Source organism: Rhamphochromis sp. 'chilingali', assembly GCF_963969265.1.
Source record: "Rhamphochromis sp. 'chilingali' genome assembly, chromosome: 22".
NCBI lineage: Eukaryota > Metazoa > Chordata > Actinopteri > Cichliformes > Cichlidae > Rhamphochromis > Rhamphochromis sp. 'chilingali'.
In genome coordinates, this window is record NC_137950.1 from 12,156,478 (window position 1) to 12,178,847 (window position 22,370).

General features: G+C 41.3%; 3 protein-coding genes across 4 annotated transcripts; all 3 read right to left on the bottom strand.

Moving 5' to 3' along the window:
* Positions 1 to 867: 867 nt before the first annotated feature.
* On the bottom strand, positions 868 to 3,060 carry LOC308390515 (piggyBac transposable element-derived protein 4-like). Its single transcript, XM_080872600.1, has 3 exons — positions 2,585 to 3,060; positions 1,635 to 2,390; positions 868 to 1,545 (listed from the first exon to the last, which is right to left on the bottom strand). Exons 2-3 carry the CDS (start codon positions 2,175 to 2,177, stop codon positions 997 to 999), a joined length of 1,092 nt encoding a protein of 363 aa, XP_080728726.1. The 5' UTR covers positions 2,178 to 2,390; positions 2,585 to 3,060; the 3' UTR covers positions 868 to 996.
* Positions 3,061 to 3,214: 154 nt separating this feature from the next.
* LOC308391037 (gap junction delta-3 protein-like) lies at positions 3,215 to 5,282 on the bottom strand. The gene has a single exon (XM_080873454.1). It carries the CDS (start codon positions 5,205 to 5,207, stop codon positions 4,347 to 4,349), a length of 861 nt encoding a protein of 286 aa, XP_080729580.1. The 5' UTR covers positions 5,208 to 5,282; the 3' UTR covers positions 3,215 to 4,346.
* A 1,249-nt stretch (positions 5,283 to 6,531) lies between these two features.
* top2a (DNA topoisomerase II alpha) lies at positions 6,532 to 20,303 on the bottom strand. 2 transcript variants are annotated; one of them, XM_080872970.1, is made up of 35 exons: positions 20,149 to 20,303; positions 19,329 to 19,475; positions 19,095 to 19,185; positions 18,915 to 18,978; positions 18,655 to 18,800; positions 18,356 to 18,453; positions 18,051 to 18,263; positions 17,563 to 17,736; positions 17,182 to 17,283; positions 16,932 to 17,069; positions 16,702 to 16,840; positions 16,457 to 16,614; positions 16,241 to 16,366; positions 15,415 to 15,525; positions 13,529 to 13,634; positions 13,272 to 13,381; positions 13,034 to 13,126; positions 12,841 to 12,955; positions 12,507 to 12,628; positions 11,998 to 12,146; positions 11,475 to 11,706; positions 11,262 to 11,396; positions 10,940 to 11,140; positions 10,606 to 10,801; positions 10,335 to 10,426; positions 10,100 to 10,249; positions 9,917 to 10,000; positions 9,539 to 9,739; positions 9,307 to 9,427; positions 8,676 to 8,834; positions 8,160 to 8,343; positions 8,023 to 8,078; positions 7,806 to 7,925; positions 7,436 to 7,674; positions 6,532 to 7,083 (listed from the first exon to the last, which is right to left on the bottom strand). In XM_080872970.1, exons 1-35 carry the CDS (start codon positions 20,164 to 20,166, stop codon positions 6,934 to 6,936), a joined length of 4,740 nt encoding a protein of 1,579 aa, XP_080729096.1. In that variant the 5' UTR covers positions 20,167 to 20,303; the 3' UTR covers positions 6,532 to 6,933. The 2 variants fall into 2 exon arrangements, with proteins under 2 accessions (XP_080729096.1, XP_080729095.1); XM_080872969.1 differs by having other exon boundaries at positions 8,676 to 8,837.
* Positions 20,304 to 22,370: the final 2,067 nt, after the last annotated feature.

Consider the following 22,370-nt stretch of genomic DNA (forward strand, 5'->3'; position numbering starts at 1 on the left):
ATATGGAGTGGAAGCAACATCTAAACATAAAGCAGCTCAAAAAGAGTTATAAAGATATGATTTTCTTGAATTATAAAGAAAGGAAAAATGTTGAAATTCAGTGAATGTCTCTATTTCGAAAATGTCATGTGATGTATATATTATCAGAAGTCTGTTTGCTATTTTTACTACAGATTATATCAGTAAGGAAGCTGACTATATATTGACTGATAGCTTATGGCAAAGGGGTGGGATTAAATGAGTGTGTACTTCTTCCCACTCCTTTTCGATGTGTAACTGAATCGGAACAGATGAAGCAATATTGAAATAAATTAACTTTATTTGTATAGTATTTTTTTTCTCTTCTTTTCTTTGCTAAATGTACCCTTATATTGTTTACATGATCGAAATAAATTAACAAACAAATAAACAACACACGATTGTTGACGTTTGTTGTGGCTAAAAATCTTGTTTGCCGAAGCCTCGACTGGGTTGAATCGTAGCCCATTTATGCAGAACAGGTATCGCTTCCTTCTTTTAGTTGTTCTCGACACACACATGCACAATGTTAATATATCTGATCAGAAGCATGGAGGAGATTCCAGGAGCCAGTTACTTAGTCTAGCAGAGGTGGAGAGGGTCGTAGAAGGTCTTTAACACTTAGACCCCCGGAGAGCAGTCATTTTGGTTTTCTACCTTAGACCCCCGCGGAGTCATCATTTTGCGTTTCTACCTTTAAAAGCCGGAGAGCAGTCAGTCAAATGCTGGAGTCATTCATATGTATATTAGGTCGTTACCTAGGAATTCTGGAGGGAGGGGAGTGGGGGTGAGTGATTGAGGGGGTGGGGGAGTGGAGTGTTTCAGTTTGCCATCTTAGGGAGAAATCAACACATGTCCTTTGTATGTCCTTTGTTGCTGACATTTATTGATGAAAACAGTACAAAAAACCAACCATTTGTACACATATTTACAAATAATGATAAAAAGTGAGTGAGTACATTTCAACATTTTCAGCAATCACTCACAATCCTGGCACTGCCACGGTATCTGTCGTCTGCATTTACCACATGTGTACCTGTAGCAGTGAACACATCGCACAGTGGCCTGATTTTTTTTGCATCTGTGTTTGACCTGACACGTGGCCCTTTTTCCAGGGCTCGGTGTGGAGGGTTGTGTCCGAAGCAACTGATCTTTTCTTGCCTTCTTCGCAGCTACATGAGAGCGAGCCAACTCCCTTGCAAGCTCCACCAGGAAGTCCACCCGTCTTTCCTTCGTCCCGGTGCATGCTTGATACAGCACATGTGCATTCAGTGCTGCCATGTCAATCATGTTATAAAACACGGCGACTGGCCAGCGCCGTGTTCCTTTGCGGACAGTGTACTCCCGAACCATCTGGTCCATCACATCCACGCCACACTTTGTTTTGTTGTAAAGGGTGACAGTGTTTGGCTTCCTTTTGGTAGTGTTATCAGTCTGAACCACGCTGTGCATGCTGCTAAGAATATAGACTGTCTTCTTCCGTTTGGCCGCATACGCCATCAGCGTGGCAGCAGAGGTTGAAAACACCTAAAAAATAAGATAAATTGTTATTTCCATAGCCCTTTTACACACAATGAAACACATAAACATAGAACCACAAAAGACCTGCAACATACCTGAGTGGTGAATTCATTGCGATCTGTCTGTCTAGTGGATTGAGGAATTTCCCTGCGAATCTTGTTGACTGTGCCGAGGATGGTGGTTTTCCGTCCAAGAAGTTTTTGCGCAAGTGAAAGCGATGTGAAGAAATTGTCCGTGGTAACATTTCTGCCCTTGTCTAGGAATGGTTCCATCAGCCTCATTACTACATTTTCAGAAAGTCTCTCCCCAGTGGGACGACTGGGGTCCTTGCCAAGATATGGGAAGACATTGCAAATGTACTTGGATTTTAGGTCGCAGGCCACCCAAAACTTGATCCCAAACTTGTCCGGTTTACTTGCAATATACTGCAGGAAACAGCACCGAGTCTTTGATGGGAAAAGCTGTTCATCAACGGTGATATGTAGACCAGGGTTGTAGCACGTGATGCAGTTGGTGACAAATGATCCCCACACACTGGAAATTGCAGCGAACTTATCAGTCTTTGCTCGATCACTGCGGGTGGACTTGTCATCAAAGCGTAGGTGTTGCATGATGTCTTGGAAGCGGTTTCGTGCCATAGTTCCAATTATCTGTGGGCTTCAGGAAGCTCTGAAGGCGACTCGAGATACTTCTCCTGGCCTTAGCCGTTGGCTCTCCATCTGCAGCGTACGCTTCTATTGGGGTGAAAGGGAGACAGGTCCCCACATGTTCTTCACGCCACACTGTGCCATCTTTCGCTGTCTCAGTCCCCAAACAAGGTCTCTTTTTCGGTGGAGAAGCAGTCTCCTCATCTGCAGTGTGAACAAATTCAAATTGTGAGCAAAATGGGAAGGTCAAACAAAATCACAAATGCATGCATAGATACTAATTATAATTCCAGTATCTCCTCCTCTGTATCAGAATAATGTCTGAAATATCTTACTTACTAACTACATCCACTTACTTGTTTGAAATGAAAAAGGAAATAACATGAAATGAAACTAACCGGAAGACTGATCAGACAGCTCTGAGTCCGAATCCGGCTGAACTGCTAGGTCTTCTCCATCCGAGTCACAAGGGTCGACTTCCGTCAGGATCATTTCCAAGGCCTGCTGAGTGGTGAGTCTTCTCTGCATTTTCTTTCCTTGGAGAGGAGGTCCGTACACCAGAGGATTCTTCAGGGCGATGAATTTTCTTTCCTTGGAGAGGAGGTCCGGTTGCTCGATTTGCTCCATTGTGGCATCAATCAGACCACTGGTATAATGTTGAAATGTACTCACTCACTTTTTATTATTATTTGTAAATATGTGTACAAATGGTTGGTTTTTTTGTACTGTTTTTATCAATAAATCTCAGCAACAAAGGAAATACACCCATGTGTGTTGATTTCTCCCTAAGACGGCAAACTGAAACACTCCAAGTTGGTGACTTTTGGAGATTTATTTCCCTGGATGATTGAGAATGCATCAAGATGAAACACAAAAGGAAGTTCACAGCTTTTAGCAGCTCCCCCACCCCCTCAATCACACACCCCCACTCCCCTCCCTCCAGAATTCCTACTTAACAGCCTAATATACATATGAATGACTAGCCAATTTAGCTTCCACTTCCACCATTTGACTGCTCTCCGGGTTTTATAGGTAGAAAGGTAGAAGCCTGGGGATGCTTTAATCCACCAGCAGGACTAGTATCTCCTTGTTCATGCAAGGAAGAGGACGATAAACACTGACATTTGACATGTGGGTCATTTTGTTTCAGTCCATCTGATTCTGTCAGGTTGCACCTCAGTTTGTCCAGGAGCTCAGTGATGCCCTGATCCAGAGCATGCCCTGAAGTAGTCCTTATAGTCTGTGATGAGAGGGGAAACCTTCTTTGTGCCATTTAGCATCGGCTCCAGCACACTCTCCTTTTAGATCTGGACCAGAAAGTCAATAAAGAGTTTGGCAAAGTGGACTTAAAAGTGGTGTTAAAAGCACCGGAAATATATAAGTATATTTATTTGAGGCAGTTTAATAAAGCCTAGAACACTCAGGAAGCCATTCTCTCTCTTCACCATAGGCAGAGGGTCCTCGCCCACTGGTAGTGTAGCATGCAAACGAAGCTACACTGAGTGGTGCAACAGCCTGGGGTCAACTGAAGGAACTCCTCAGCCTTAAGAAGCCAACAAGCAATCAGCAAAGTCAACACAGTAATTAGCCACAGTCTGGAAATGTGTGGGCAGGTAAGGTTGAGGCTTGACTTCTGAAACACAAAAACCAAATGCCAACATTCACACAAACAAAGGGGAGAGAGAAAGCAGAAGAGAAAGGAAAAGATAGAAGAGCAAGTCGAACCAGTAGGACCAAGGCGTGGCTCTCCAAGAAATATAAAAATAGTACTCATTTTCAAGGTTTCTTGGGTCTTATTTTTGTCTCGGTATGGCCTGAATCCCCTGCTGGGTTAGAGATTCTATGTTTGATGAATCTGACAGCTACGAAAGGGCAACATTGACTAAAAACCAATCACCTGTAAGGAAGTTTGTCAAGTGTTTTCCAGGAAATGTTTCTGTCAAAATGCTTGCAGACTTTCGTCATTCAGCAGAACTAACAAGTCAATGATGTCTCTCATGCGTCCTTCTTATCGTCTGTGCTCGTTTTGTCATTTTCCCATAAGTTTCTTCATGATGTCGCCAATACACATGAAGAGGAAAATGTAGAGGGAATTAGAAATGTAGTCACAAATTTATGATAGAAAAAGGAGGATGCTGTGATTGCAGCATATGTGTCCTCTCACAATGTAAGCCTCGAGGCGCTCACATATTTTCCTCTTGGATTCTTGTACTTGTGACTGATGCTGGAGCTCTGTCGACTGGAGCTGCTTCTCACTGATCCCTTCTTCATTCTCACACTGCTGGCCGTGCTCACTGACATCGTCTCTCCTCCTGATTTCTCCTCTGTATCCTCTTGCTTGTGGTTGCGGAGATTCTCGCAGTCACAGTGGTAGATTCTGTCCTCCTGGTCTGAGCAAAACCACTTACAAGAGACGTAGAGAAACTCGACAATGCTGGAAAATGCTGATACTACCCCTACAGCAAAGTAGAAGAGGAGGAAGATTGTTTTCTCTGCAGGCCGGGAAGTGAAGCACTCCACTGTTAGGGGGCAGGGAGAACGGCTACATTGGAAATGGGCCTTCACCTCAAAGCCATAGAGACGCCACTGGACAAATAAGAAGCCGATTTCTGCCAGTATGCGGAAGATCACAGTGATAATGTAGAGCACCTTGGAAGTTTTTTCTTCTCTGTTCTTCCTGCTGCTCCTTTTCCTCGACGAGGAGCTGTTGGCCCTCTTGTGATCTTGATGTGTTACATACACGAAGTAAAGCAGAGAAGGTGTAGCGATGAGGATCAAATGAAACACCCAGAATCTGTACTGGGAGATGGGGAAAGCCTCATCGTAACACACCTGCTTACATCCTGGCTGGAGGGTGTTACAGGTAAATTCCTCCTGCTCGTCCTCAAACATGTCACTGGCCACAGTTCCCAGGATTAGTATCCTAAACACCAAAACGAGGACGAGCCAGAAACGACCCAGCATCGGTAAATGGGTCTGGAAGTCTTTAAATAATCCACCGATGAAGCCCCACTCACCCATGGCTGCAGCTTTGTCAGGTCTGTCTTCTTGGAAGTCTGGAGGCTTGTTCAGCTGTTCGTCTCAGAGCAAATGCTGCCTTTGTCTTAAAAATGAAACTAGAATTCTTGTTATTGTAATCTCCAATCAGTGACTCACGGTTTAACTGAACCCATCAAACCTGATTAAATGTTGCTTCAAGGCTTATCCACCTTAGTTGCTCAGTGGGCTGTCTTAGTGGGCTGAAACCAAAAATGACGCAAAGAACCTGCAAAGAGAGTACATAAAGCACAACGCTTCAGGAAAAAAAACTGTAGCAACAGCCTGTAATATATCCTTTCAGTTCTTTTCTCCTTCAGTTAGCATAAAATACAACCAGCTAACATTGTAGAGTACAGTAACCAACCTCAAGACTGATCCAAGGTTCCATTTCATACATTTGAACTTTGCTAATGGACAGGTTGAAACCCAACTCCTACATTTCAGAGATGCCAGAGATGCCAAGATAAAATAGTCTGACGACAGTGTTAATCTACTATGCAGAGACTCATGACCTACCGTCATGTTTGTTTTCCCAAGTAAGCAGGTACCAATCCAAATCATTGGATCATGTGCTCCAATCACTTCCATGACCACATGTGTATAACAAATAATAATAATAATAATAATAATAATGGATTGGATTTATATAGCGCTTTTCAAGGCACCCAAAGCGCTTTACAATACCACTATTCATTCACTCTCACGTTCACACACTGGTGGAGGCAGCTACAGTTGTAGCCACAGCTGCCCTGGGGCAGACTGACAGAAGCGAGGCTGCCATATCGCGCCATCGGCCCCTCTGGCCAAATGCACTTAGGCATGCGGACTGCTTCTACAAATATTTTAGATTAGCTCAAGAACAGTGCGTAGGGTGGCTTTTCATAGCTGAGCAGCTGTATACAAGCCTTTCATCACTGAGCTCAATACAAAGTCTGGGATGGAACCACTGGACTCTAGAGCTGTGGAGACGTGTTCTCTGGAGCAATGAATCACTTTCCTGTCTGGCAATCTGATGGACGAGTCCACCAGTGCACAAAGCAAGGGCCATAAAGACATGAGTCTGATGTGGAAGAACTTGACTGGCCTGCAGAGCCAATATTAAACCCTACGGATTAAGAACGGGAGTTTACTCAAATTCATGTGTTTGAAGGCAGATAAGTGAATACTTTTAGCAATATAGTGTATATTTGGATGCTCCTACTGCTGCATTGCATTAAAATCTTTCTACAAAATTAAAGCAAGTAGCTTTTTTCATTAAACAGGAGCCCCAACACAACCCGGTGACACAAATCAAACACACCATGCAATCAATAAAAACAAACTTTATTTTTTAAAGGTATAAACTGAACAGCCAAAGAAATATTTACAGGACAGCACAAAACACAAACAAGTGGATTACAAAATACGCCTAGAAGCTAAGAACAAATACTATTAAAACTAGACTTGTATACCAGCTTTTTTTCCCCTTCTCTTTGAAATAATACGATTTTTTTTTTTTTTTTTTTTTTTTTTAAATAAACAATGGTGAGTTTTTGTTTATGTCTTTTTTTAAATTTAAAGGTTACAGATTGCTGGTCCAAGGTCCATATATGAGGTGAGTGTAAATGCAGCTGAACTTCAACAGATAAAATGAGTGCAATATTACCTGCATGGCACACTACAACATTTATGACTCATCTTTTCGAAATAACAATTTGAGAACTATTATTTAAAAATCTTCATCTGAATCTGAGTCCAGGTTGTAGGTGATGGGTTTCCGGGCCCGTGAGGGTTTATCCCGTGGTGCTGCAGCTACAGGAGCGGCTTCTTCAGGGTCTGAAACCTGGAAACTCTCATCCTCTTCCCACTTCTTGCTCTTCTGTTGCAGAAAAGGAGATTAAAAGGATTAACAGTGATTATATTAGCACAGGATGCATACAGGAAACCTTTAAAATCTAAACATGTGTAGCAGAGAATCATTTGTTCTACTTAAGTCAGTAGTTTTATTTCAAATGTCACCATTTAAAAAGCTACTTTTATTCTTTTAATAGCTTCATTGTTGAGCCACTTTTTCGTGGTCAGAGTTTATAGTATTTCATTTTATATTTAGAGTTTTACTTCCTGAGGTTGGGCTACTGTACTGCAGGAATATGCCAACTTCTGAAATACTTGAATCACATCTTATGACGTAACACATAAATAGAAAACGAGTGTTCAGTATAAAAACTGACCTTGGTGCCAGCAGTCGTCTTGGATTTGAGTCGTGACATGAGGTCATCTGAGGAGCTGCTGTCAGAGTCATCACTGAGGTTCTTTTTACGTTTAAGAACAGGTTTCTGTTTTGTGACGGGAGCTTTCTTTTCAATCTCTGAGTCGCTAGAGTCGAATGACGGGACATTCTTGGCAGCAGGAGCCCTGGACGCAGGTTTGGGTTTAGAGAGAGCATCCAAGATAGATGGCTGCTTCACATCTAGAGAAAAAGAAAAAAAAAAAAAAAAAACGACATTCCAAAGATAAATTTGTTGATTTCTTTGTTTTATAATGATCATGTGCTCAAATCTACCTGTGACCTTTATAAGACCAAACAAACATCTGTGTTACCTGCAGCCTTCTTCTTGGATGCAGCTGGTTTCTTGGCAGCGGCGGGCTTCTTCGGTGCGGCCTCTTTGGTTTTACGTTGAGTTGGAGGCTTGGATGCTGGCTCCTGATCGTCTGACAGAGCTGTAAAGTGCCACAAAGACAAAATATCCAGTCCTCAGAGCCTTGGCCCCACATTTCGCAAATTCATCAAACTATGATCCTAAATGAAAATACTTACAGCTCGACTTTGTGTCTGTTTTTTTAACTGTCGATTTGCTTTTTGCTACCTTCTTCCTGCAGACAAAAGACAAGGTTTGTTTTTAAGGTACATTAAAACAAAAGAAAGATACGTTTTAAGGTTTTTCTTATACTCACGTGGGTTCTGGAGCTTTGGGAGGCGGAGCTGGAGAGTCCACATCATTGTCTGACACAGTGCTGGGATCTGGGGCGAAGCTTGCATCATCATCGTCACTTATTAAAGCCTTCCTTTTTGGAGCGTCCTTCTTCCCCCAGTCATCAAAATCATCTTCACTGTCAGACATGCTGTACTTCACCGCAGCTTAAACAGTAAAAAAAGAACAAAATGAAAAGGCAGCTTTAGTAATGCTGCGCTTTGTCAAAGAAAACAAGCATGAGAAGCTGAGGTGTTAAAATGCTGCTCAAAAACCCTTCAATTTGGCTCATTTCCAGATAAGTTAATAATCTTAATAATAAACACCATTTAGAAAAAGCATTTTATGTTTACTCTATTATCTTGGTCTAATATTTACATTTTTTAATTATCTAAAACACTTAGGTGTGACAAACATAACATAAATAAATAGGAAATCACACCACTTAAAGAGTTATCCATCAGCAGAGGAAGCAGTGTGGGCCATCAAGCAGATTCACCTTTGGTTTTCCGTTCTACGCGCTCTCTGGGGGCAGCCGCTTCCTCTGCCTCTACTTCACTGTCCGACAGGCCGACATCCTCATCTGACCACGCGTTTTTCTTGGGCTTCTTGGTAACAGGCTTGAACTGAAGAGTGGTCTGCTTGCCCGTCTTTGATGCTGCTGCACACGAGAAATGCACTTCTTTATGAACTTAAACAACAATGTAAAATTTAAGTGCAAACTGATATTTATTATAGCAACTTGCTTATGATTATCAACATTTTTGAGTGAATGTTATAGCAAGCACCAAATTTTACACAATCCAGTTTTGTGTGCATGAAGGAACGTCTGCATAGTTTGGATTAGGTTGTTGAAAACATAATCTAAACTTTAATTCCCCAAAAATGGAGTTTGTATCCATGTTGGCGGAGTACAATATCATTTAGTTGAGAGCCGGAAATTTTCAAAACTTGAGGCTAATTTTGATTTTGCTCCAGCGAGGATTGTGGAGGTCAAGTCTGCAAAATGTGTATTGTTACAGGTTTGCCACTAGATCTCACTAAAGAGCTTCGTGGTTACACCAGTAAGCAGAGGTGTGTGATCATAGTTGAAATGATTTCCAGGCGATATCCTGAACAGTCATTTCTACCTTTTTCTGCTGCTTGGGTCTTGGTTTTCTTGCTCAGCCGTGCAGCTAAGCCTGTTTCCTCAACCGGCTCTGTATTTTCTGCATCCTCTCCAAACTCCATCTTCATCACAACATCTTCACTCTTCAGAGACAGAAATGAGGTCAAGAAAAATGTTACCTTTGGGCAGTTTGTTGTTCTGAATGTGTTAATGTAAAAAACAGTTTATATGCACAATCACATATGAAAACATACCTTGATTTTCTTTCCTCTCTTGCCCTCTCCTTTCTTCAGATCAGCCTTCCTGTTAGCTTCAGCCTTCATGGTGCTGGTGACACGTGGAATGACGCGGCGGCCCTGTGGAGTGGGCAAAGTCTCCTTTTTCACCTTTACTGCTTTGCCTTTTCCAGTTTTTACAGGAAGGGTGGCATTTTCCTTTTCCTTTGCCTCAACCCGCTAAACACAAGAAGAAGAAAAATACATCACAAGTTTGACCAGGAGCAAAAGCACCGATCACAGTTGTTCTTTAGATATAACATTATCACAATCTGATCACATGACTAACAAAGTGCACCGATTGGATATAAAGCAGAAAAAGGAAAAGAAAAGAGGAAGACAGAAAAGATCCAGTACCGCCAGTTCCTCAGAGAAGGCAGCAAGGTCCTCCCTCCACAGGTCTGCTGGACTCTTTTTCTTTAGGGTGTTTAGCTCTGTCACCTGTACAAGAGTTAGGACAGAAACACACGACCTTAACACAGGAGCTAATAATCTACCATTTCAAGCTTAAAGCATCACTAAGTTTGCCGCATAGCTCACCTTAGCATCCCTCTGTTTGCACAGCTCCTCCTTTTTCTCTTTTGTCAAGAACCACATGGGCATGCTCAGCAGATAATTGTAGTCCGGTCCAGTCGAGTCGTCTTTTTCTCCTCCTTCCCCCTCCTCCTCCTCCTCCATCTCCTCCTCATTCTAAGAGTTCACACAGATGGTTATTTAACATCCCTCTCTGTTGTAGCTGAACTTTGTTGGAACTGTCGGAATCAGAGTGTCCCACCTTCTCCTGAGCCTGTTTCCAAGTCTTGACTGGGTCGGAGTCGTAGCCCATCTGTTGGAGCATGCGGATCAGCTCCTTCTTTGGCTTGTTCTCTGCACACACACGGACAGCATTAATACTAATCAAGGAACAACCAAACTAACTATGAATAACTATATCAGAAGATATACAGGATTTTCCACTGTTATTGAAAAATGTGCTTGAAAACAAACAAACAAACAAACAAACAAACAAACAACAACACAGAATCTATTTGAAACTTTGCACTTACCAATGACCAAGGTGCCCTCAATTTTCTCCAGGATGAAGCGAGCCTGGTTGCTGAGCTTGGCGCTCTCTGCTCCCAGCATGCCTGCCAACCAGTCCTTTCTCAGCACGTAGTACTTCATCCTCAACTCAAAGAAATCTCTGATGATATCCTGCACAGACTCATACTTTTTCAGGCTACCCACGTGGTCAAACAGAACCTGGAAAACAAAGGGAAAAATGCTGATGCTTCACAGGGTTTGGAAATATGTGGATAAATGTTTGAAATTTCACAGGAAAGCAATAGACGACTTTATTCATCCTGCTGTGAATGTGTGCAAATAAGTGGCAATCATTACCATCGAGTTGCAGGTGAGGGGGCTCTGCAGCTTGAAGACTTTATGGAGGCCAGCAGCCTCAGCCTCCCTCAGCTTCTCTTCTGTCATCTTGACCACAAAGCGCACCGTGGTGTCAGTGTGGTAGTCCTTGTAGTCTGTGATGAGAGGAGGAACCTTCTCTGTGCCATTCAGCATCGGCTCCAGCACATTCTCCTTGTAAGCCTAGACGAGAAAGTACATGAAGAGTTCAGCAAAAGGGTAAGAGGGTATTTATTTGAGTCAATCTAATAAACACTATGCGTACATATGGCAAAATGTTCTGGAAATGACTTAATTGACCAACCTGTGTCCATGTTTTTACAGGCAATTCAGAGATTTCAATAGTGGTCGAATCAAGGATGGAGATCTCTCCACTATTCAAGTACTGGTTATCCATCACCTGCTCAATTGTGCCTCTGAAGTCTTTATAATTTGGAAGCTGTAGGAGGAAAAACAAGCACTTAGTTTTTGCACAGCAAATCACCCAACATGGCAGATCTCAGGAAACCATCCTGACCATGGGCAGAGGTTCCTCGCCGTCGAGCATACGGTTGATGTTGCTGATGATCTCACGAATGTCGTAGTTTGGAATCTTGCTGGCCCAACCTGTGCCGATGCCTTCGGCTCCGTTCACAAGCACAGTGGGGATGATGGGAATGTACCATTCAGGCTCTACGCGCTGGTTGTCATCATAGTTATACTTGAGCAGGTTGTCATCCACTGCTGGGAAAACAAGGCGGGCGAGGGGGCTAGAAGTAAAGATTGGTGGGAGAATTTTCGTTAGTGACTCAGTAACTAATCCATGTAAAAAACTGTCCCCATTTTGTTAGATTCATGAAAAAAAGTGCAGAACATGGGCTGATAGTTCTACACACTTACATACAACTCATTCATCCACAATGCATGATGTAGCAGTGCAAGAAGTAACAGCAGTTTAACTACAATAAGCCTTCTTAACACTGACCAATAGTAGCCTCTTTTCGGTTGCTGGCTCCCTACATAAGCACTTCGTTATTAAATCTATGAGAAATCCTGCGTACCTGAGCATAGTGAAGATGTATCGAGGGCTGGCAGAGTCCTTGCCACCGTGCAATCTGGTTCCAAACTGTCCCAGAGGCTGCAAGAGATTCATGTTGTTGCTTCCCACAAAGTTCTGGGCTAAACCAATGATGGTCATCATCAGAGAGACCTGAAAACAAGAAAGAGTTTAGAGTAAATACAACAGAAACAGCTATGTACAGCCAGAATGACTTGCATTGTTTTTTTAAATCTTTCTATGAAAGATCACTGCTTCTACTTTCCTTTAAATAAACTTTATTTTACCGGAACCTTCTCCATGTGTAACAATTCAAGTTCTGGCAAAATTGACAGCTACCCTTAGATATAAGAATTTGATGGCTAATAACATACAGTATTCAAAAGCAAAGCCTATTTAAAAAGAAGTGAACATTTTTCTGAACATAAAAATGATACAGTTAAACTGAAAAGTCAAACCAAGAATCTAAATTAGAAACACACTGACAAAACCCACACATTAAAGCCACCTCACCTCTCCATGGTGATAGGCCGACATCTCAGCCACTGAGCCTGCCAGCTGTGCCACCTTCACCTCTCGCTTGTCGTTCCTCTTGAAACAACAGTACAACACCTTCCTCTGACCTGGTTTCAGTCCTGATGTAAACACAAATGCATCCAGACATTAGACCAGCGGTTCACAACCTTTTACACCTGTCAAGAAGACTCAGCAAACCCTTCCCTGAACACATGCTCAAATGACTTAAATTTTAAACTGGATCTGGACAACTCTCAGCTTTCTATTTCTCCATAATTAGTTAATGGCTTTAAATCTTTCCTTTTTTCTTAATTATCATTATTTCACGTACCATCCACCAGGCAGGGAATGGACCTCTCGTTATCAGAGTTGGAGAAAAGTACCAGCTCCTTGTTGACGAAGTCGTTGTACGACAGGGACTTGGTTGACTGACCGTACAGGTACTCCTGCAAAGAGACAGTAAAACAGTCAAACTTAACAGAACAGAAACAAGATATTGAGTTCACCAGTTGCACAGACATTACCTCAGGCAGGTTGTGCTCTCTGCGCTGGCGTCTGTTAATCATAAAGTTGGTAAGCCACTCTTTTCGCTCTTCCACTTTCTTCTTGCTAAAGGCCTTCCCAGAGAGAAAAAAAGAATTGTAAAAACAGACCCAAGAACTAATGCTCCAACTGTTAGTCATGGCCTACAGGATGTTTAAAAAGTCCAGATCAAATATAAATTGGCCAAGGAATGATCGACACAGATGGCTAACATCTTACAAGGGTGATAGCTTCATCGTCTTCAGGTCCTGAGTACTTGAATGGGATACGATGTCTCTGCATATCAGAGAAGTACTCCTTGGCTTCCTGCGATGTGCTGGTTCCCAAACCTAGATGGGCAATAGCCACAAAAGAAAAAAAAGAGATGGTACAAGTTACAACAAAACAATATAGAAACTATAACAATGACAATGGCCATATGCATTATGTGTTGCTTACTTGTCCGTTTTACTACCACACAGGGGTTTGTAACAAACCTTTGTAGTATTTTATTTTCCAAGATTTGTGGTTTTGCTGGCTCTCCTTCCATGCATTGAATTCAGGAATACTGTAGAAAGACAGCTGATTTTTCTTGAAAGACGCCTGAAGAGACACAGAAATAAGATGTCCATCACCATGGTTCTTGACGCCTAGTCATTTAAAGCTTTTCACATTTTAACATTATTAGAAAAAATGTGGATTTTTAATTTAAAAGTAACTTGGAATTAAAAAGAAAAAAAAAGGGGGGGGGGGGACCAAGCTTTCCATTAAGCTCTGAGTATTCTGAGGTTTTGACAGCAGATGGCAGTATCGTTTCAAATTTCCAACATGGTTAAAAACTCAGTCACATTAACAAATAAGCACATGCCATAGCTCAACTGTGCATCTCTCAGGTGTCTTTGAGGGAAGAAAAACAAAACAAATGTGTGCATGTTGCGAAGAATGCTCATAAGAACAATAAGATCTTAGAACAGGGGTGGGCAATTCCAGGCCTCCAGGGCCGGTGTCCCTCCAGGTTTTAGATGTATCCTTGAACCAACACAGCTGATTTAAATGGCTAAATTAGCTCCTCAACATGTCCTGAAGTTCTCCAGAGGCCTGGTAACAAACTAATCATGTGATTCAGGTGTGTTGACCCAAGGTGAGATCTAAAACCTGCAGGACACTGGCCCTCGGGGCCTGGAATTGCCCACCCCTGTCTTAGAAGAACAAACTCATATTACTTGGTTGTAGGGATGGGTACCCTAACGGTAGTAACCAGACCGAAAAGCAGCGCACATTTCATTGCTTTATTTCGGAGCTTTTTTTTTCCCCCCTGAGATGTCATACACTTTGGATTCCAGCCAATCATTTTACCTTTGCAAGCTTAGTAGTCGGGCCCAGGTACGTACGTTCTTTTAGAGCAGAGCTACAGATTAAAAATGCCCAAAGCGAAGCGGTCAAAGTCTGGCTGTACTTCACAGCAAAAGATGCAAACTCAGCAGCCTGCAACAAGTGCTTTAAGGTGATACTGTGCAAAGGAGGTAACACCTCGAATCTGATGAAACACCTGGCGACGTACAGCATTTTGTTAAAAGCCGAGAACTGCGCCGTATTTGATAGCGCAGACACACCGAGCACATCTACTGCGGGTGGGTTGCCTGTTATGCAACATCCCCCAAAAACCCGAAGAGGAGAGTCCTGGCCCCTAGCCCTGCCAGTGTAGCAGAAATGATGACGGATGATGATGGCAGCAGCAGCTGTTCTTCTCTGCGTGAGTAGCTTAATGTTGTTAGTGTGTAATTTACGTTGAGTAGGCTAACCGCGTTATTACATTAATGCATGTAAGGTGAACTAGCAAACATCATCATAGCTACATGCAGCTGTCTTCTTGTTTGATGGCAGATACTCCCTTCACCCTGGCCAAAAAGGCTAAAATGACCAAAGAAAAAGTGGAAAACAGCTAAACATGAGAGGTTTTTGGACAAAGTTTGTTTTTTTCCATTGTTTAAGCACTGCTTCCAGCCAAGAGTGATGCCATAAATCCCCTATAGCTGCAGAAAAGGCTAACATTGTTATCTTTTTACAAAAAAAAAAAACAGCTGAAAATGAGGTTTTTGGACCAATTTTGTGTTCTCCATTCTTTAAGCGCCGGTTCGAGCACCATTTCAAATGTACCGGTTTGGTACTGGTATCGGATAAAACCTAAACAATACCCATCCCTACTCGGTTGTGTTGTAACAACAAAACATGGCACATCACAACTCTCTCTATTGCTATTGTAGGTATGAAGTTGTAAGCGATCCATGTCTGAATGAAAGAACACATCATGTAAACTGCCAGATGAAGCCAACAATATTGCACATGGCAAGTCTGCAAAGGGCTTTTTAGAGCATCTACATACCTTGATGATGGGAGTGATGAACTCTTCCAGGAAGTTGTGACGCAGCAGCGAAGGCCAGTTGTGGTGGATGAAGTTGATCAACAAGCCCTTAATGTGGGAGCCGTCTTGATCCTGTGACAATAACACAGGTCAGATATATTGCAACAAAGTAATTGTGTGTGAGTGATGACAAAAAAGGGTTAGTAAAGTGCTCTGTGACAACATTAGTAGCGCTAAAATAGTTTTTAATAGTGGGCTGGGATTTTGAAGTCCGTCTTTAACATGCATCCATCCACCAATTCAGATTCTATTTCCCCATATATGTGAGAGGACATGTGGATTGTTACTAGAAATCGTAGTGATGATCCTGTTTTTCCCGTCTGAAAGTCAGTGTTGGCAAATGATGAACAAAATTCATAAGCCTTGCTCGATGAAGAAAAACTAAAAATTCACTCAAACATCCATCTGAGGCTCATATGAAGCTTCAGCTGCCCCACTAATCTAAATTGAGTCATAGCTTTCAAAGTCATGCTCAGTGAAAATTACTTAGTAGCTCTCTTCACAGCTGTAGGGGAAGGATACCTTCCTCAGGTTAAGTGCATGTTTCCTCTTAAAACTGGGCTCACAGTTAACATTACACTGGATTTGTACCTGCTCTAACCACCATTTGTTCCTGCAGCACCTTATGAAAGGCTTCAGGGCCAGTATGGACAGAAAACCATTATGGTCACAAAGACCTATTCTTACATATATGTAGGCACAGAAACATGAACATCCTGAATATTATCAACACAAATAAGACACGGGAAGATAGGAAAGGAGTGAAAATAAAGATCAGCCAAAACACCTGATCGGTCATGATCATGATCTTGCCGTAGCGCAGACTCTTGAGGGATTCTGGGTCACTGTAGTTCTTTTTGTACTGAAGACCGATGATTTTGATGATGTTGTTGATTTCTGCGTTTTCCATAATCTGATTAGAAAAAAAAAAATCAAACAAGTTTTACTTACAGCTGTTAAATAAATAGATGATTCAAGCAATCATTATTTTTGCTAGCCTAACCTGTTTATGTGAAGCCTCCCGGACATTGAGCATTTTTCCTCTGAGAGGGAAGACGCCATAGCGGTCCCTTCCGACCACTCCCAGCCCAGACACAGCAAGTGTCTTGGCTGAGTCTCCCTCTGTAAGAATCAGCGTGCAGCCAATGGAGTTCTTCCCACCTGTGAGAAAATATAGTGAGTACAGTAGGACTGCAGGTCATCTCCATTCTCGGGATGCTGGACTGTACCGACTGCGGCGCACATTACCTGCATCGTTGGCATCATCCAGTTTTGGCACACCTTTGATTTTTGTGTGTTTAACAGCCGAGCACTTCTTGTTGAGCTGGGACTGAGCCTTGAACTTCACCCAGTTCATGATACTTTCCACAATCCCACAAGATGTGGCCTAAGTGCAACAAAGGATGGACACCAGTTAGTGAAATCGATGAATGATTAAACTTGTGAGAAATACACTGCTGGTGGCTTTTCATCAGCACCTGTTTAATGAACTTCTCACTCAGGGGACACTTGGAGCCAAAGCTCTTCTGCTGCAGAGTCATATTCTCTTTGGTCTGAGAGTCGAACGTGGGGTTTTCAATCAGGCAGTTGACAAACAGCCACATATGGTTCTTCACCTAAATGGAAAAAAAACGTGAAGCGCACTCAGTTGTGCATTTTGTTAACAAACATTTTTACGGAATACACTTACATATTCATTTTCATTAAAAAAATAAATAAAATGAATACCTGGAAAGGCTTGACTGTCACCCCAGCTTTGTTCTTCTTCTTCACCACTTCAATGAGCTTGCTAACTACCTGGTCAGCCACATAATCAATGTGCCTGCCTCCCTAAAGTCCAGAGGACAAAAACAAGATCCATTTCGAGAATAAACACCGTAGGTCTTAATCATAGTGACACAAAGTGGCTGGAGAGCAGCCGGATTTCTGCTTGGCTGCCAAGAGAGCTCAGTCTAGTTCAATCATTCTTAAACTATTTCAGAGCTGCTCAAAGATGTAAATTTAGACAGCTTTCCAACAAACTTAATCATTTAAATTACTGATTTAACAACAGCCTACACATAGACACAATATATGCATTAGATCAAATCCAATGCACTGAGTTATTACCTTTGTTGTGGCAATGCTGTTGACAAAGCTGACTTGCTGGAAACCTTTCTCGCTCATGGTGAGGCAGACCTCCCAGCGCTCGTTGACAGTCTCATGGATGACAGTAAGAGGACCACCCAGTTCATCCACCTTGTCTTTCACATACATGTCCACATAGCTACGAAAACCTGTAACCTTAAGTGTGAAGTTCATACAGTTTATATCAGTTTTCAATGCATTTTAGCCTGAACAAATTAGGACGTAACATGTAAGATTTGTCTTGCTGACATCAAATATTTCATTAAATGAAGTTAGTAGAAATAATTTTAAGTCAGGTAAGTGACTACTTTTTACAAGTCCACAAAAAGCTTTGGATTTTAGGTTTAACTTTGTGAATGAAGTCTTCAGTCAACATTTAAAATACACATAATATATTAAAAAGCTTAATAAAATTACTTCCCAAAACATTAAGAGTTAACGGAAAAAAGTTAAAGATCACAGTAACTTACTGGTAGCTTCTTGCTATTGAAGAACACCCGGACACCCTTAGCGGATCCAGCAATATCATAGGCTCTCCTGGTCATCAGAGCCACTGTGTCTTTGTCAAGGATGCTCATCTTAAACTTGGCCAGATCTGGTCTGAAGGTGATGCAAGTGTATTCCTCTCCATCAAACGGTTTGATGCTAGCCTCCCCTGCTTTGCCCATGTTGTCATACCAAGTCTATGGAAGACATGGGCATAACAGAAAATGACATTCTCCCCAATCAAGACATAAAAATGAAAGTGGGAAATGAGGTCGATCTTCCTTCATACCTGCTTGAAGCACTTCTTCGACTGTTTACAAGCAGTCTCGACAGTGAACTTTGTACTGAAGATGTTGCAAAGCTTGGCACCGTATCCATTTCGTCCACCTGAAGAACATTTATAGAGTTAGGAACAGATTGAACATTAAATTAGGCTTTTTTCCTAATAAAACGCTAAAATTTCAGCATTAATTGTGTTGGACATAATGATGTTGAAGGGAGCCTTTGTAATTATACAGAATATTTTCTCATTAAGAATGACAGAAAACAATCAGTATTATATAAAGCACTCAAATGTATCAATCTTACCAGTGACTTTCTTCTCGTCATCATCATAGTTACTTGAAGTGAGGAGCTGTCCAAAGATAAGAGCAGGTACATAGACTTTCTCCACTTTGTGCTCCACCACAGGAATACCCTTCCCATTATTCCATACACTGATGGTGTTGTTTTCACTAAAAGGAACAAAAATATACACAAGCGCTTGATTTGTCAGCTGGTAGCTGTAGTAGAGTTACTTTGTATTTTAATATCTTAAACTTGGTAGTGCACCATTATACACAACTCACGGATCAATGTTGATCTTGATGCAGGACATGCCCTTATCTCTCTGCTTGTTATCAGCTGCATTTACTATGGGAAGAGAAAGTAAAATCTATTTTTACTACCGGTACATTTTACTGGAGCTAAAACACTGTTTAATAAAGGTTTGTCATGGACATCTATAATTGCAAGAGCTTTTTACTTACCAAGGATCTCATCGAAAATCTTGTAGAGCCCAGGCACAAAGGTCACATCACGGCAGTTCAGTCCAGCATCCTCATCAAACACCCACATTTGCTAATGAAAAAAGTTAAATAATCACAAGGAGCTTGCATGTGTTCATTCAATAAGAACCATAATTGTGCAGTCAAAAAACAAAACAAACAAAAAACTGCTTTAAATATACACGTGACTGTTAAAGAAATTTTAAAACTTCTTACCTGAGTGACAGGCTCAACAGAGCCTATGTAGGAGTCCGGTCTGAGCAAAATGTGCTCCAGCTGCGTCTTCTTCTGATAGATTCTCTCCACTGACAGCCGCTTAGGATCCTTCTTCAGCTTTTCCACCGGCTTGTTCTCCAAAAAGGCCTGATGAAAACGACACAAGGTTATCATTTAAGATTCATCATTCAACACTCTTTATTGTCATCATGCATAACGAAAGCAACTGAACCTCACACAGTGCAAAAAATAAATGAAAATAATATCAATATACTGATATCTTCTATAGGCCTTGCACCGTAACGAAGATGGGACTTATCTTTGTACTGCAGGAAACCTTAATATAATGATCAACATCATCTATAGTGCATGTTTTACTGCACAAAAACACAACAATGTAAATGTACGGGGGGAGAGAAAACACCCCCCTGAAGTTGCTTGGCTCTGATTACATTTGAGGCTCAAGGACAGGGTTTAGCTCAGTATTTAAGGACAGTTTTTATTTCAAACACAATAAATAATGCGAGGAGAATGAATGCAGGGGTAACACCATTTCAACTGGCTTAACAGCATTAGCTATAGTTAATGTTTACAAGCTGCTGTGCCAAGAGTTAGGACTAGTTGTTAAATTACTAAAAGGGACACTCTGCAAGTAGTGCATTATTACGTCTAAACATCGCGCACTATTACATTAAGCAGCTCACGACGTTAGCCAAGTGCCTTTAATTGTTTCTTAGAAGTTTAGCTTACAGTTGTAGCAGGTTAGCACGTAAGCCTAATAACACGTTAGCAGAAAATATGAAAGCGACAGTAACGTTACCTTCAACGGTTCAGCCATTCTTCTTGTATTTAATGTTAAAGCCCTTCGTTTGAAATATAGTACACTCTAGGTTTGCAACAAGCTAAATAAATCCCAGCTACCCCCAATAATAACGGCTGCCTGAGCTGAGGTCCCAGTATGAATATTCGAAATTTTGTGGCAACATCTCCCGCCAGCTATATTGACCAATCATACTACTGAGCGCGTGACGAATTCCTCCAATGAGAGCAGCAAATCCGTTCTTTTTCAGTTAAATAACCAATCGTAGACGGTAAAAGTGGCATGAGCCCACCCATCTCTTGTATCACAGCCAATCAGCATTCAAAAAGAAGTAACCTACGTGCATGGGAATTCAAGAACAGACAGGAAAAGAGTTAGGAGGGAAACAAAATAGCCTGTTTCCTTGTTTTGGATTAAAAAAAATTCCTGTCAGCTCTATTTTGATAGTGTCTAATGAAGAAATGCGACCTATATTTTATTATTACTATTTTGTTTTCAATGTTCTTGAATTTTTGTTCTACAAGTACAAACGAAGCTTTTTTTCTCTGATGATTTCACGTTTCTCGTTTTTTAATAGAGGCGGACTGAGCAGTCTCAAACGTGAATCTTCACTTTTTATCAACTGTAATACAATGATAATAATAATAGTAACTATCATAACAATTTCCAGAAACACACAATAAAGGAACAAACTAAGACGAAGTTATAAAGAAATTACAAATCAACTAAAATACCGCATTCTATATGGCAAAAAATTATTTTAAAAAATATACTAAAATTAATTACAAAAAAATATCTTTCAGTAGACATGAGTGTTTGAACGTGATGTAAAAGAAGACACTGATGAGGCAAGAGTCTTTGAAGGCTGACATGTTAGTTTATAATCCTTCAGGATTTACAGAGATCAGAGAAACTCAGAAAAAAAAGTCAGCTGCATAATCCAATCAGAAGTCATATCTGAGGAGGGGAGCTTGAACATCTATGCATATTTTATCACATTTCCAACAACTCATGCATTCATAACAGACAAGTAGTTTTACAGGTAAGAGATTCACCTCACAAATAAAATGCTGTTTCAGATAAACATTCACACCAGTTCAACTAAAAGAAAGATTTTCAAATGCATTACAGATGTGGACTGATTGTAGACTGGCTTGCTCATGCAACAAAAGCTCACTAATACTGAGATCCAGGGTCAGCAGGCTCAGACCCCCACTGACGCTGGCAAAGGGACCATAGCCTGATTGATGTCGCTTTCCTTCCTCCAACTCCCCAACTGTAGAGAAAAAGAGGACATGATGTGAGGAAAAAGGGAAAAAGGAAATGGATTTTGTTGTCTGGTGTTATGATTTTTGACACTTTTTGGTCACTTGGGATATAAAGCATGAGTGGCCTTTTAAATGTACAAAACTTGCCTTGCAAGAAAAGTGTTCTGTTTTTCTGGGACCATGGTGCTCACTTCTTTTTTCTTTTTACACTAGAGTGTACTGGATCTTTCACTTGATTTATCACCACCTCTGCCACTTTCTTTCCTTTGTCTCTCTTTTACCTGCATAAAATACAGGAACTGCTTAAAATCTGTCTAGTGTTCAATATCAGATTTCTTCTTTTATATTGTTCCTTCCTGTCCTGGACTCTTCCCATGTAGCTGCACGATACCCCTAAACTGTGTTTTTTAGTCATTTATCAGCTAGACCTTCACTTTTTCCCCAATCCTCTATTTTACTGGGATAAAAAGATTCATATGTGATGCTAAGAAAGCATTACTTCAGTAGCACAATTTTATTCAGCTCTAAGCAACCATCTCTCTTCATATTTCTTGTCTTGTGGCTATCAGTCAATGGAAATGCAGTAACCTGATTTATCCTACCGTTCTACCATTCTTATCTGTCTTCCTCTGCTATGTTGCCCACTCATCTGACCTTAGCATGGTAATAATAAGGCGGAGGAGCTTGAGTAGAGCTGCCTCGGTCCGGTCGATGTAGTGGATTGCAAGTACACTAATACACCCACAGCTGCACACATGAATGAAGGAGCGAGCACTTTTTGCACTGTTTATCTGATATTTTTTTGCTTGGTATTTTCAGCCAAAAAGACTGAGTTATCTCCTTTAAGAAATCTAAAAGAATGTGCCTGCTGCCCTCACACTTTCAATGAACACAGGGTTGGACATGCTAGCTTTAAAAAAAGACTGTTTTTAAAAAAAGAAAACAGACAGTTTA

Excerpts from the sequence above, each read along its gene's own strand:
- LOC308390515 (XM_080872600.1), bottom strand. The coding sequence starts at position 2,177 with ATGGCACGAAACCGCTTCCAAGACATCATGCAACACCTACGCTTTGAT. Across the intron at positions 1,546-1,634 it reads GCAATGAATTCACCACTCAG|GTGTTTTCAACCTCTGCTGC; the intron begins GTATGTTGCAGG and ends CTTATTTTTTAG.
- LOC308391037 (XM_080873454.1), bottom strand. The coding sequence starts at position 5,207 with ATGGGTGAGTGGGGCTTCATCGGTGGATTATTTAAAGACTTCCAGACC.
- top2a (XM_080872969.1), bottom strand. Across the intron at positions 17,284-17,562 it reads ACAGCATTGCCACAACAAAG|GGAGGCAGGCACATTGATTA; the intron begins GTAATAACTCAG and ends TCTGGACTTTAG. Across the intron at positions 11,707-11,997 it reads TACATCTTCACTATGCTCAG|CCCCCTCGCCCGCCTTGTTT; the intron begins GTACGCAGGATT and ends CTTTACTTCTAG.